The sequence below is a fragment of the Cebidichthys violaceus genome, unplaced genomic scaffold (assembly GCF_023349555.1).
Source record: "Cebidichthys violaceus isolate CVI_PGR_0920_01 unplaced genomic scaffold, fCebVio1.0.p SCAF_3, whole genome shotgun sequence".
Taxonomy (NCBI): Eukaryota; Metazoa; Chordata; class Actinopteri; order Perciformes; family Stichaeidae; genus Cebidichthys; species Cebidichthys violaceus.
In genome coordinates, this window is record NW_027176483.1 from 4,383,289 (window position 1) to 4,397,381 (window position 14,093).

A 14,093-nucleotide genomic window follows, 5' to 3' on the forward strand; every position below is an offset into this window, starting at 1 on the left:
CATGGCCCACAGATGACGAATCCTAATGTCTTAAGTGATTGCCTGACATTTTCTCCAGTACCATCATGACTTTGACATTTCTGATTCTGAACAAGCAGGTCAAAATTACAAAAAAAAGTACTTTGATTTATGACCAAATAGTTTCAAAACAAATGACTTTACCATTAGCCTCAGCTGTACTTTGTGTGTAGTCGTCAGCTGCAAATGTTAGCATGCTAACACGCTATTCTATGGTTATAAAAATGGTGTACATTACCTGCTAAACATAAGCATGTCAGCATTGTGAACACGTTGACATTTAGCTCAAATTCAGGTTTCATAATTATATCCCAAATTGAAATATGTTCCAGATATGTCCCATTAAAGAAGTAGTGTTATTTTCACATGGACCGACTGAACCCTTTCAACACGACGCTTAAACACTGGTTAAGTGTGACTTCTGTGTGTTTTTAAATGGGGCCATTTAAAATGGATAAAATGGGACTGCATTGATCACCCGGGGGGGAAATTCACCTAAATTTGTAGATGTAGGATAATGTTTGGCCACATGGTGAGATGAGATTATTTTTTTGTGTCTTATCATTGATTCGGTAATGTCACCAGTTCTTTGTGGACTATGCTGTTCATATTCTGCACACTTGAGCCATTTCTTCTATCTCTTCCTTCTCCTTTTGTCTTTCTCAGAACACAGCTGTGCATGTTTACAGCCGTCCAGGAGTCTCGGCCATCGCTGCATCCTCCAAGATGTGAGGACTTGCATCTCCGCCCGGGGCCGCTTCTTCCATTTATCTTATAGCAAATGCACTTTTGTGATTACCAACTGCTTCTACCAGTGACAAGATTGGGATTAACTTTCAAACTACCGTCGGTGCCGAGACTGAAATACTAACCTTGTAGTGTCGGGGTTGGGGTTGATTAATTTTTAATTCAGTCAATCCAAAGAATTGATTTTCTTTTAAAATTCTCAAAGCTAGCAATGAGTTTAATGAATCTCTCCGTCATGGCGTCCAATTCTTTTAGTGCTCGACTTCTAGCACATAAAGGCCTTGAAACTAATTACAATTATTTTGAATTTACAAGCATTTTTGTTTGGCTGCATTAAATCAATTAACCCCAACTGCTGTTGAGTACATGACAAGTGATAATTGTTTTGTTTAATTACTCAGGTTTTGTGTGTACTACTACGTTATGATGATCCAACTCTTTTCTTTGGCTTAAGTTTAAAGAATACAAATCCAGCTATTCAAAATGCCTTCAGTCTTGGTTGAAATTTGTAAAATACCTTGATTCGTTGTGCAGGATTGGCTCGCGGCTGTGCTGATGGCAGTGCTTTCTTTCACTATGGGCAATGATCACTGTGTTGTAACCCTCGTCAGGCTTACTATTAGTTGTTTCCTTGTGGGCATCTGCATATCTAGCAAGATGTACAATTGTTAAACAGTGAAGTTCATGATGAGGACTTATTTCCATTACAGCTGAAACAATAGTGCCTTTTTTCTGTGGATTAAAACTACCAAATACAGATAAGTTTGACCGTAAACTAGAAGAGTCTCTTATGATTTGCGTACAGATTTTATTTGTTAGTTTTCTACATTTCTTCACATGTAGGAAGAGACTGAGTCGATGTTAACCTAATGATCAAAGATGTGAATCTACATTGATGTTGGTCACTTTCAGACTACAAAGATCCACAACAGCAAATAATCAAAGGTATCACCGTCCAATATGAATTGTCTATGTAACATCCTTTTGTTGTGTATTTGTAAACTCTCTAATTATCATCTGAATGTCACATTTTTGTTTGTATTAATGTTCAAGTGAACCTTTTTCAGATGAGATGTGTGTTTAGTGCCTGTATTAATGAACTTGTAATCAAAGCTTATCAGCAGCTTCCCTTTGTCTCCATTTCTTTCTGTCCTAGCAGGTTTGCGTCTTCATTGAACTTTTGACACAGTATGTGATCAAAATGGCAGCAAGACGGATTTAATCTGACATTGGTGGGTTTCCTGTTTGTTTTGCTGTACCCAGTAGAGTGGTAAACCACCGAACATCGACGCGCTCGTGTGCTTTTAAATCTGCCTCCCAGCAACCTAGTATCAGCTGCTAGACTACTGTTTCAGTTTGTCTGTTTTAGGCTCTTTTGATCCAGCTGTGTCCCATTCTACATAATCACTCCACACAAAAGACTTTGTCCCAAATAAATACTACATACAAATTCTAAAAAGTAGCTATACTTGGTGATATACTGTTTTAGCAGTTGGTATACATATCGGCACATGTTACCATTTTATACTCCAGGGAAATAATGTGACGTTGTTGCATCAAAAGGTTGTTTACCTCAGATGAGATGCTTATTTTGTGTTGGTTTTTTTTGGAACTGTCTGAACACCACCCAAAATGTGTTTGTTTTTTTGCCAGCTGTGAAGAACTTAATTTCCTTTGTGCATTGCATTGTGGTAGATTAGTGTTAGTCAACAGCACATTTAATAATTGACCGAATTAGTATGTATGATGTAGCCTGTAACTTTTCCAGTGTGAATATACTACATACTCCAAAAAAAAAAAAAAAAACCTGCTCAGAATCAGTATGTTGTATAGAATTGAGACACGGAACATGAGTCTTTAGTCAATGCCATGCTAGTGACTCAGTTCTTAGGCACATCAGAGCTAAATGGTCAGCAGCATGACAACGTTGGTGATTCATTCTAAAAGCATTATGTGACATAGTATGTCACAAAAAATGTCCTTGTATAGTATGTCAGACAAAATGTCCTAAACATGTGATGCATCAGTATGCCAACAAAAATGTCACAGTATAGTGTGTAATAATATAGTCTGTCGAAACAAATCATTAAAAGTCATAGCATGGTGAAAAATAGTCATGAAAAGTCTTAGAAATAATAAACTACTAATAATCATAGTATAGTATATTCTTCAAAAATGTTATGAAATGTCTGCAGTCAAGTTTGAATGTCAGAATTTGTTTGAGATTTCCTGTCTGTGATGCCTCAACTCAATCAAGAGGATTGTACAAAGTGGACTGTTTTTTTTTTTTTTTTTAATTAATCTTAAACTCTTCTGGGATTTTTTTAAGAAGCCAAAAGTCTTGTATTGTATGTTCTTTCCCATATCCACAGCCAACCCTTGTGTGTTTTGTTTCATTGGAAATTTGGTGAAAAAAAGAACCAACATTGACAGTTGAGTTCTTGTGAAACTTCATGAGGAGTTAAGTTCTTGCCCACCTTCCTCTAACCCACACTCCAAACTGCAGTTGAGCTGACAGCATGAATCCTGTGGGTTACCCGACTGAGAATGTTGCTTTGCAGGGGTACCCTGGACAGCCTGGACACCCTGGACAGCCTGGAGGACAGCCTGGAGGACCTATGGTTCAGTACACCAGTGTGAACATCACCTCAGAGGTCCCCAGGGACCATGTCATCTGGTCAATCTTCAACTTTTTCCACTTGAATCCCTGCTGCCTCGGACTGGCGGCTCTCGTCTACTCTATCAAGGTGACCTTCGTTCATGTGGAATCTTCTACTATTGCCTATCAAAGAATATTGAAAAAAGAAAAATAGTTCTTCAATTTCAATTTCAAACAGCACTTTCTTTAAACGGAGAGATAGGGTTAGTGGAAGATAAAGTTGTACAGCCCTCACTTAGACCATGACATGAATCATGCAGAGTACGGGCAGTTAGGAGACAATGTTCATCTCTAAGATTATAGAAATCACTAGGCTTGAAAATGAAAGTATAAATATTGTAACAAAAAATTACAAATAAGTAAGGAAAAATAAGATAAAAGAACAAAGACAACTTTAAATGTGTTGCAAACTTTGCTTGACATTCTTAAATATGAAGAATCAGAACACTTATGTAAGGAAAACTATATATAGGAAATGGGAGAAAGCGATCTCATTTCCAAAGCAGAAGTAGAGCAAACCTTAGACTGAGCTTAAAGTCACGTGTGTGTGTGTGTGTGTGTGTGTGTGTGTGTGTGTGTGTGTTTGTTTGTGTGTGTTTGTGTTTGTGTGTGTATGTGTATTCAACATCTTCAAGAGATGTGTGTGTACATTTTTTTTAGATCACTATGAATCCACTTCTAAAATCAATGTGCTTTGGTCCTTCCAGGCCAGAGACCGGAAGATGGCTGGAGATATGTCTGGTGCCCGACACTACAGCTCCACTGCCCGCTGCCTCAACATCTGGGCCACAGTCCTGGTTTGCCTCATCGTCCTTATTTTCATCATTGTTGGCATCATTGTTTACATCACGTTTGTTACACCTCACACAACGCCTTCAGGTGAATGTTAAGACAACTTAGGTTTGTTCACAAGAAAACTCCACAGGACATCGTTACTTGAAAAATGTCACCATAGTTTATATCTCCTTACACACAGAACAGAATTCATATAAATATGGTACGTGTGTGTGTGTGTGTGTGTGTGTGTGTGTGTGTGTGTGTGTGTGTGTTGAGGGGGAAAGACAGAAAAGGTTTCCACAATAAGCTCTCCAGTCTAACAGCACTGCTGGTGAAACATGAGGGACTCTTCTCAGTGTCATATACCAAATCACTAACATGAAACAACATGTTTACGTTGGGCTAAATTCCTTACATGCACTTGGTTCTGGATCATTTTTCTTTCTTTGGAAGTAGCAAAGAAGACGCACATGCAGCAGATCAATCCTCGTTTATACAGTGAGCTCCTATTTGTTTATTACTATTACGGTATGAGATTTAGTGCAATTAAAAAAAAGCAATTTAAATTACTTGACACCAGCATGCTTTGTGCTGCACAACAGATATAATACAAGTCTATTTCAGCTGCAACACATCTGTATATATAGCAACAAAAATCACATCCGTTTGTCTGAGGTGTTACTACAAACTGGAAACTACTGGAGACGCATGATGAGTAAAAAGTGTTTACTCTAACTTGCCAAAGATTGAGTTGTGAAATTACCACTTTTGATTTCATTTGACTGACTTTGTTTTGTTATAACAAAACCATATCCCTGATGAGAGCGGAAAATAGGCAAATTCTTCACTACATTTTAAATACTGCAGATTTCAAAGAACATCTTGTCTGCTCTGGTGATGGTATTTACTGCAACTATTAGACAAAAGATAACGCCAATAATTATTATGACTCTGAAGAGAAGGATCTTCTCGTATTCTGCGTCCTCTGCCTGGTGATAATAAAAAAGCTTATCTGAATATGTGCAATTGTTTCCCCAACAATCATTATCTATCTATATAAATGATTGTTGGGGAAACAATTGCACATATTCAGGTAAGCTTCATGTTGAAACCACAGGGTGTTGCTTTATTTACATTTTTTAATGTGCACCAGTGAACATCACCAGGAAACATTTGGTTATGTGGTTGTAAGGCTTTTTTTTTTTTTTTTTTTTTTCTCAAAGTTTGAAAGAGCTTTAAAAACATTAAAACTTGAAAGGACTTAAAACAAACATCAAAAGATATAAAAGAATAAAAGAGCATGTACACAAATGTGGAGATAATCCAGATTTTTATGGTTTTAAGCCTGCTTCTAAAGGCTGAGTTGGGGTAATATTTTTCCACGAGTGTGATGCATTGTAACTGACTGAATCGTCGCTGCTTTTGATCTCACTCTCACATCCTCTGCAAAGAAAATGTTCCACTGTTCTAAGAGGTCTGGCTGTTTGTATTTTACAAGCAGGCTAACCAATCTGCCGTTTAGTGATTCATTTGTTTTCGGTAGTGGAGTAACACACTTTTTAGTTTTTAGACATGCATACAGTTATTAATCGCGTCAATGCACTGAATCAGTTTTTCATCTGGATGGGTGATGTCAGGGGAAAGTGATGTTTAACATTTGAGTATCAACTGCATAATTATGATGGAGAAATAAACAAAATACATTCTTAATGCATTATGCGACCACAGAAGCACAGAAACCAAACCCCAGTCGGGAGATGTTTAAATAACATTTCCAGAGTTTAGCGTCTTCCACTCAGACATTTACTTTCATTTTCTCTCATGTCTCCATCACCAGCAACACAAACCCCTGAGGCTTTGTGCGGATGTGGGTAAAGCTTTCAGTTCAGGGTTTCTGCTTTATTTCTGAACCATGGTTATATACCAGTTTATCAGTTTGCATAAAATAATCCACCAAATTTAAGAAACTGTTTGAAACTATAAGAAACTGGATTGGATATTGAGAAACTTCTAAAAGTATTTCTCTACAACAATAACTAAAAATGCAATCATCAGCTAATAAGTAATACTTTAAAAATATATATTTTCAATAGTTTAGCACTCGCTTTCAAGACAAACCCCGCTATTCCGCTTTGCCTGGACACTGTCAATCCGATCACACCCACACAATCCAAACAACCCACCAACGGTCATCAGATTTGGTGCACCAAAATACATGACATCACCTTCTTCTTCCAAAAGAACCCCAAACCAACGAGAAGACCTCAGAGGAAAAAAACAGATACAGACTTCTCATGAGACGTAACCAAATGAACTGTAACTTTGGTAGATTTCAGTTCACTCATGACAAGAAGCTCACTGAGAAAATATGTTTTCAGGGCCTTTTTTAAAATCTGATTGTCTGGTTCTTCATGCAGGTTGAGAACTTGAAGGCTGTCCATCCGGACTATGGAAACCGGGTTCAGACGCTTCTCAACAAGTACAATGGGGAGGCCAAGAAGGTAAACACATTTCCTGTAAGGTGAAATCCAGTGTTGAGTCATAGAACTTGGTCCAGACATTCATGGCCCACAGATGACGAATCCTAATGTCTTAAGTGATTGCCTGACATTTTCTCCAGTACCATCATGACTTTGACATTTCTGATTCTGAACAAGCAGGTCAAAATTACAAAAAAAAGTACTTTGATTTATGACCAAATAGTTTCAAAACAAATGACTTTACCATTAGCCTCAGCTGTACTTTGTGTGTAGTCGTCAGCTGCAAATGTTAGCATGCTAACACGCTATTCTATGGTTATAAAAATGGTGTACATTACCTGCTAAACATAAGCATGTCAGCATTGTGAACACGTTGACATTTAGCTCAAATTCAGGTTTCATAATTATATCCCAAATTGAAATATGTTCCAGATATGTCCCATTAAAGAAGTAGTGTTATTTTCACATGGACCGACTGAACCCTTTCAACACGACGCTTAAACACTGGTTAAGTGTGACTTCTGTGTGTTTTTAAATGGGGCCATTTAAAATGGATAAAATGGGACTGCATTGATCACCCGGGGGGGAAATTCACCTAAATTTGTAGATGTAGGATAATGTTTGGCCACATGGTGAGATGAGATTATTTTTTTGTGTCTTATCATTGATTCGGTAATGTCACCAGTTCTTTGTGGACTATGCTGTTCATATTCTGCACACTTGAGCCATTTCTTCTATCTCTTCCTTCTCCTTTTGTCTTTCTCAGAACACAGCTGTGCATGTTTACAGCCGTCCAGGAGTCTCGGCCATCGCTGCATCCTCCAAGATGTGAGGACTTGCATCTCCGCCCGGGGCCGCTTCTTCCATTTATCTTATAGCAAATGCACTTTTGTGATTACCAACTGCTTCTACCAGTGACAAGATTGGGATTAACTTTCAAACTACCGTCGGTGCCGAGACTGAAATACTAACCTTGTAGTGTCGGGGTTGGGGTTGATTAATTTTTAATTCAGTCAATCCAAAGAATTGATTTTCTTTTAAAATTCTCAAAGCTAGCAATGAGTTTAATGAATCTCTCCATCATGGCGTCCAATTCTTTTAGTGCTCGACTTCTAGCACATAAAGGCCTTGAAACTAATTACAATTATTTTGAATTTACAAGCATTTTTGTTTGGTTGCATTAAATCAATTAACCCCAACTGCTGTTGAGTACATGACAAGTGATAATTGTTTTGTTTAATTACTCAGGTTTTGTGTGTACTACTACGTTATGATGATCCAACTCTTTTCTTTGGCTTAAGTTTAAAGAATACAAATCCAGCTATTCAAAATGCCTTCAGTCTTGGTTGAAATTTGTAAAATACCTTGATTCGTTGTGCAGGATTGGCTCGCGGCTGTGCTGATGGCAGTGCTTTCTTTCACTATGGGCAATGATCACTGTGTTGTAACCCTCGTCAGGCTTACTATTAGTTGTTTCCTTGTGGGCATCTGCATATCTAGCGAGATGTGTAATTGTTAAACAGTGAAGTTCATGATGAGGACTTATTTCCATTACAGCTGAAACAATAGTGCCTTTTTTCTGTGGATTAAAACTACCAAATACAGATAAGTTTGACCGTAAACTAGAAGAGTCTCTTATGATTTGCGTACAGATTTTATTTGTTAGTTTTCTACATTTCTTCACATGTAGGAAGAGACTGAGTCGATGTTAACCTAATGATCAAAGATGTGAATCTACATTGATGTTGGTCACTTTCAGACTACAAAGATCCACAACAGCAAACAATCAAAGGTATCACCGTCCAATATGAATTGTCTATGTAACATCCTTTTGTTGTGTATTTGTAAACTCTCTAATTATCATCTGAATGTCACATTTTTGTTTGTATTAATGTTCAAGTGAACCTTTTTCAGATGAGATGTGTGTTTAGTGCCTGTATTAATGAACTTGTAATCAAAGCTTATCAGCAGCTTCCCTTTGTCTCCATTTCTTTCTGTCCTAGCAGGTTTGCGTCTTCATTGATCTTTTGACACAGTATGTGATCAAAATGGCAGCAAGACGGATTTAATCTGACATTGGTGGGTTTCCTGTTTGTTTTGCTGTACCCAGTAGAGTGGTAAACCACCGAACATCGACGCGCTCGTGTGCTTTTAAATCTGCCTCCCAGCAACCTAGTATCAGCTGCTAGACTACTGTTTCAGTTTGTCTGTTTTAGGCTCTTTTGATCCAGCTGTGTCCCATTCTACATAATCACTCCACACAAAAGACTTTGTCCCAAATAAATACTACATACAAATTCTAAAAAGTAGCTATACTTGGTGATATACTGTTTTAGCAGTTGGTATACATATCGGCACATTTTACCATTTTATACCCCAGGGAAATAATGTGACGTTGTTGCATCAAAAGGTTGTTTACCTCAGATGAGATGCTTATTTTGTGTTGGTTTTTTTTGGAACTGTCTGAACACCACCCAAAATGTGTTTGTTTTTTTGCCAGCTGTGAAGAACTTAATTTCCTTTGTGCATTGCATTGTGGTAGATTAGTGTTAGTCAACAGCACATTTAATAATTGATCGAATTAGTATGTATGATGTAGCCTGTAACTTTTCCAGTGTGAATATACTACATACTCCAAAAAAAAAGAAAAAAACCTGCTCAGAATCAGTATGTTGTATAGAATTGAGACACGGAACATGAGTCTTTAGTCAATGCCATGCTAGTGACTCAGTTCTTAGGCACATCAGAGCTAAATGGTCAGCAGCATGACAACGTTGGTGATTCATTCTAAAAGCATTATGTGACATAGTATGTCACAAAAAATGTCCTTGTATAGTATGTCAGACAAAATGTCCTAAACATGTGATGCATCAGTATGCCAACAAAAATGTCACAGTATAGTGTGTAATAATATAGTCTGTCAAAACAAATCATTAAAAGTCATAGCATGGTGAAAAATAGTCATGAAAAGTCTTAGAAATAATAAACTACTAATAATCATAGTATAGTATCCTCTTCAAAAACGTTATGAAATGTCTGCAGTCAAGTTTGAATGTCAGAATTTGTTTGAGATTTCCTGTCTGTGATGCCTCAACTCAATCAAGAGGATTGTTTAATGGACAAAGTGGACTGTTGTTGTTTTTTTTTAATTAATCTGCAAACTCTTCTGGGATTTTTTTAAGAAGCCAAAAGTCTTGTATTGTATGTTCTTTCCCATATCCACAGCCAACCCTTGTGTGTTTTGTTTCATTGGAAATTTGGTGAAAAAAAGAACCAACATTGACAGTTGAGTTCTTGTGAAACTTCAGGAGGAGTTAAGTTCTTGCCCACCTTCCTCTAACCCACACTCCAAACTGCAGTTGAGCTGACAGCATGAATCCTGTGGGTTACCCGACTGAGAATGTTGCTTTGCAGGGGTACCCTGGACAGCCTGGACACCCTGGACAGCCTGGAGGACAGCCTGGAGGACCTACAGTGGTTCAGTACACCAGTGTGAACATCACCTCAGAGGTCCCCAGGGACCATGTCATCTGGTCAATCTTCAACTTTTTCCACTTGAATCCCTGCTGCCTCGGACTGGCGGCTCTCGTCTACTCTATCAAGGTGACCTTCGTTCATGTGGAATCTTCTATTACTGCCTGTCAAAGAATATTGAAAAAAGAAAAATAGTTCTTCAATTTCAATTTCAAACAGCACTTTCTTTAAACGGAGAGATAGGGTTAGTGGAAGATAAAGTTGTACAGCCCTCACTTAGACCATGACATGAATCATGCAGAGTACGGGCAGTTAGGAGACAATGTTCATCTCTAAGATTATAGAAATCACTAGGCTTGAAAATGAAAGTTTAAATATTGAAACAAAAAATTACAAATAAGTAAGAAAAAATAAGATAAAAGAACAAAGACAACTTTAAATGTGTTGCAAACTTTGCTGGACATTCTTAAATATGAAGAATCAGAACACTTATGTAAGGAAAACTATATATAGGAAATGGGAGAAAGCGATCTCATTTCCAAAGCAGAAGTAGAGCAAACCTTAGACTGAGCTTAAAGTCACCTGTGTGTGTGTGTGTGTGTGTGTGTGTGTGTGTGTGTGTGTGTTTGTGTTTGTGTGTGTGTGTGTATTCAGCATCTTCAAGAGATGTGTGTGTACATTTTTTTTAAATCACTATGAATCCACTTCTAAAATCAATGTGCTTTGGTCCTTCCAGGCCAGAGACCGGAAGATGGCTGGAGATATGTCTGGTGCCCGACACTACAGCTCCACTGCCCGCTGCCTCAACATCTGGGCCACAGTCCTGGTTTGCCTCATCGTCCTTATTTTCATCATTGTTGGAATCGTCATGGCCGTAATAGTGAATCAGGAGGCCAACCGATACAGCTATTACGAAAGAAATTTGTATGACAATCACCGTTACGGTAACTCTTATGGCTAAATTTCAAATGGGTTTCAGAGTTGCCTGCTGCTGTGGCTTAGTGACTCTTGTGGTTCTCTGCTTTACACTTACGGCGCAATTTGCAACCTTTTATACCTTTTTTTTTTTTTTTTACTTATTTCCTCAAGCAAAACAGATACTTTTGCTATTTGTGTGACAAAAGCCTTAAACTCAGCCATGTTTCTTTAATGACAATCTGTAGTCCACATGTAAACCAGACTATGTTATTAGATTGTGATTTCCTGTCTGCAAGGCATTAGTCTTAGCAATGCTTCTGAAAAAAGATAACTTTTTAATCTGTCAATAAAGATGTCTGTTTTATAACTTTGAAATGTGCTTGAGAGATTTTTAAGTTAAATAAACAGATTGTGGACATACTGGCATGACTTTCATAATTTCCACAAATGATGGTGTTTCAACATTTTCACTGGTGCTGATTTCAAGCCAAAGAACTCCACCCAAAAAGGAAACAGGAGGGGCGAGTGTAGTATTTCTTTATTCTAACTCTGAACAAATGTTTATTAACAAAACTTGATCCAGTGTAAATGCAGAACTAATCAAAAAATCAATACACATGCATGCTAAAAAACAATAATAAGATTTCAAGATAATTAAGATGAGAGAAGTAGGATGACCTTAAGTAAATATCAGGAAAACACGTCAAATGTTTTACATCACGTTTGTTACACCTCACACAACGCCTTCAGGTGAATGTTAAGGCAAATTCTTCACTACATTTTAAATACTGCAGATTTCAAAGAACATCTTGTCTGCTCTGGTGATGGTATTTACTGCAACAATAAGACAAATGATAACGGCAATAATTATTATGACTCTGAAGAGAAGGATGTTCTCGTATTCTGCGTCCTCTGCCTGGTGATAATAAAAAAGCTTATCTGAATATGTGCAATTGTTTCCCCAACAGTTTCCTGTTTGTCTGGCTGTACCCAGTAGAGTGGTAAACCACCAGACATCGACGCGCTCGTGTGCTTTTAAATCTGCCTCCCAGCAACCTAGTATCAGCTGCTAGACTACTGTTTCAGTTTGTCTGTGTTTTAGGCTCTTTTGATCCAGCTGTGTCCCATTCTACATAATCACTCCACACAAAAGACTTTGTCCCAAATAAATACGACATACAAATTCTAAAAAGTAGCTATACTTGGTGATATACTGTTTTAGCAGTTGGTATACATATCAGCACATGTTACCATTTTATACTCAAGGGAAATAATGTGACGTTGTTGCATCAAAAGGTTGTTTACCTCAGATGAGATGCTTATTTTGTGTTTTTTTTTTTGGAACTGTCTGAACACCACCCAAAATGTGTTTGTTTTTTTGCCAGCTGTGAAGAACTTAATTTCCTTTGTGCATTGCATTGTGGTAGATTAGTGTTAGTCAACAACACATTTAATAATTGACCGAATTAGTATGTATGATGTAGCCTGTAACTTTTCCAGTGTGAATATACTACATACTCCAAAAAAAAAGAAAAAAACCTGCTCAGAATCAGTATGTTGTATAGAATTGAGACACGGAACATGAGTCTTTAGTCAATGCCATGCTAGTGACTCAGTTCTTAGGCACATCAGAGCTAAATGGTCAGCAGCATGACAACGTTGGTGATTCATTCTAAAAGCATTATGTGACATAGTATGTCACAAAAAATGTCCTTGTATAGTATGTCAGACAAAATGTCCTAAACATGTGATGCATCAGTATGCCAACAAAAATGGCACAGTATAGTGTGTAATAATATAGTCTGTCAAAACAAATCATTAAAAGTCATAGCATGGTGAAAAATAGTCATGAAAAGTCTTAGAAATAATAAACTACTAATAATCATAGTATAGTATATTCTTCAAAAACGTTATGAAATGTCTGCAGTCAAGTTTGAATGTCAGAATTTGTTTGAGATGTCCTGTCTGTGATGCCTCAACTCAATCAAGAGGATTGTTTAATGGACAAAGTGGACTGTTGTTTTTTTTTTTAATTAATCTGCAAACTCTTCTGGGATTTTTTTAAGAAGCCAAAAGTCTTGTATTGTATGTTCTTTCCCATATCCACAGCCAACCCTTGTGTGTTTTGTTTCATTGGAAATTTGGTGAAAAAAAGAACCAACATTGACAGTTGAGTTCTTGTGAAACTTCATGAGGAGTTAAGTTCTTGCCCACCTTCCTCTAACACACACTCCAAACTGCAGTTGAGCTGACAGCATGAATCCTGTGGGTTACCCGACTGAGAATGTTGCTTTGCAGGGGTACCCTGGACAGCCTGGACACCCTGGACAGCCTGGAGGACCTACAGTGGTTCAGTACACCAGTGTGAACATCACCTCTGAGGTCCCCAGGGACCATGTCATCTGGTCAATCTTCAACTTTTTCCACTTGAATCCCTGCTGCCTCGGACTGGTGGCTCTCGTCTACTCTATCAAGGTGACCTTCTTCTATTATTGCCTATTAAAGAATATTGAAAAAAGTAAACATGTAGACTACAGAAAATACTCCATCTGCATGTTTAAAGTATTACCACACTCTATAGAACATTATACTGTAACTATCTGCATTTATGACAAAGGACAACAGTAGAACGGTCATCTCTTGTGGACAACAGCGCATGCTCTGTCTAGTCGCGAATCCTCCGTTGCTTTGAGGATTACCCATAATCCTTTGCGTCTACAATTCAGTGCAGGTACAAATGTACAACAGCAGGTGGCACAGTTTACCCATTTAAAAAATCATCCTGTATCATGCCTAAAAAGGTCATGAAAAAAAATCACATTGTATGTTGAAAAATAGTCTTAATATAGCACGTCGAAAATAACTCATGAAAATTGAAAAAAAGTCTTGGTATAGTATGTCGAAAAAAGTAATTAAGAAGTCATAAAAAAAACGTCATAGTATAGAATGTCGAAGAAATTATCAGATGACATAGTCATAGTATAGTACATCAAAAAAGGTATATTATAATATGTAAGTAA

The 14,093-nt window shown here is 37.5% G+C and overlaps 2 protein-coding genes across 3 annotated transcripts in view; both read left to right on the top strand.

The window, feature by feature from the left end:
- Positions 1–8,656, top strand: part of cat (catalase) — an 18,294-nt gene extending 9,638 nt beyond the window's left edge. The window contains exons 13-16 of one of the 2 annotated variants that reach the window (XM_068723222.1): positions 685–3,512; positions 4,132–4,303; positions 6,619–6,702; positions 7,448–8,656. In XM_068723222.1, the coding sequence (XP_068579323.1) occupies positions 685–750 (66 nt within the window). In that variant the 3' untranslated portion in view covers positions 751–3,512; positions 4,132–4,303; positions 6,619–6,702; positions 7,448–8,656. The remainder of the gene's footprint in view (positions 1–684; positions 3,513–4,131; positions 4,304–6,618; positions 6,703–7,447) is intronic. The other variant, XM_068723223.1, reaches the window with a different exon arrangement.
- Positions 8,657–10,007: 1,351 nt separating this feature from the next.
- LOC137881280 (interferon-induced transmembrane protein 1-like) lies at positions 10,008–11,494 on the top strand. The gene is made up of 2 exons (XM_068723161.1): positions 10,008–10,284; positions 10,892–11,494. Exons 1-2 carry the CDS (start codon positions 10,054–10,056, stop codon positions 11,114–11,116), a joined length of 456 nt encoding a protein of 151 aa, XP_068579262.1. The 5' UTR covers positions 10,008–10,053; the 3' UTR covers positions 11,117–11,494.
- Positions 11,495–14,093: the final 2,599 nt, after the last annotated feature.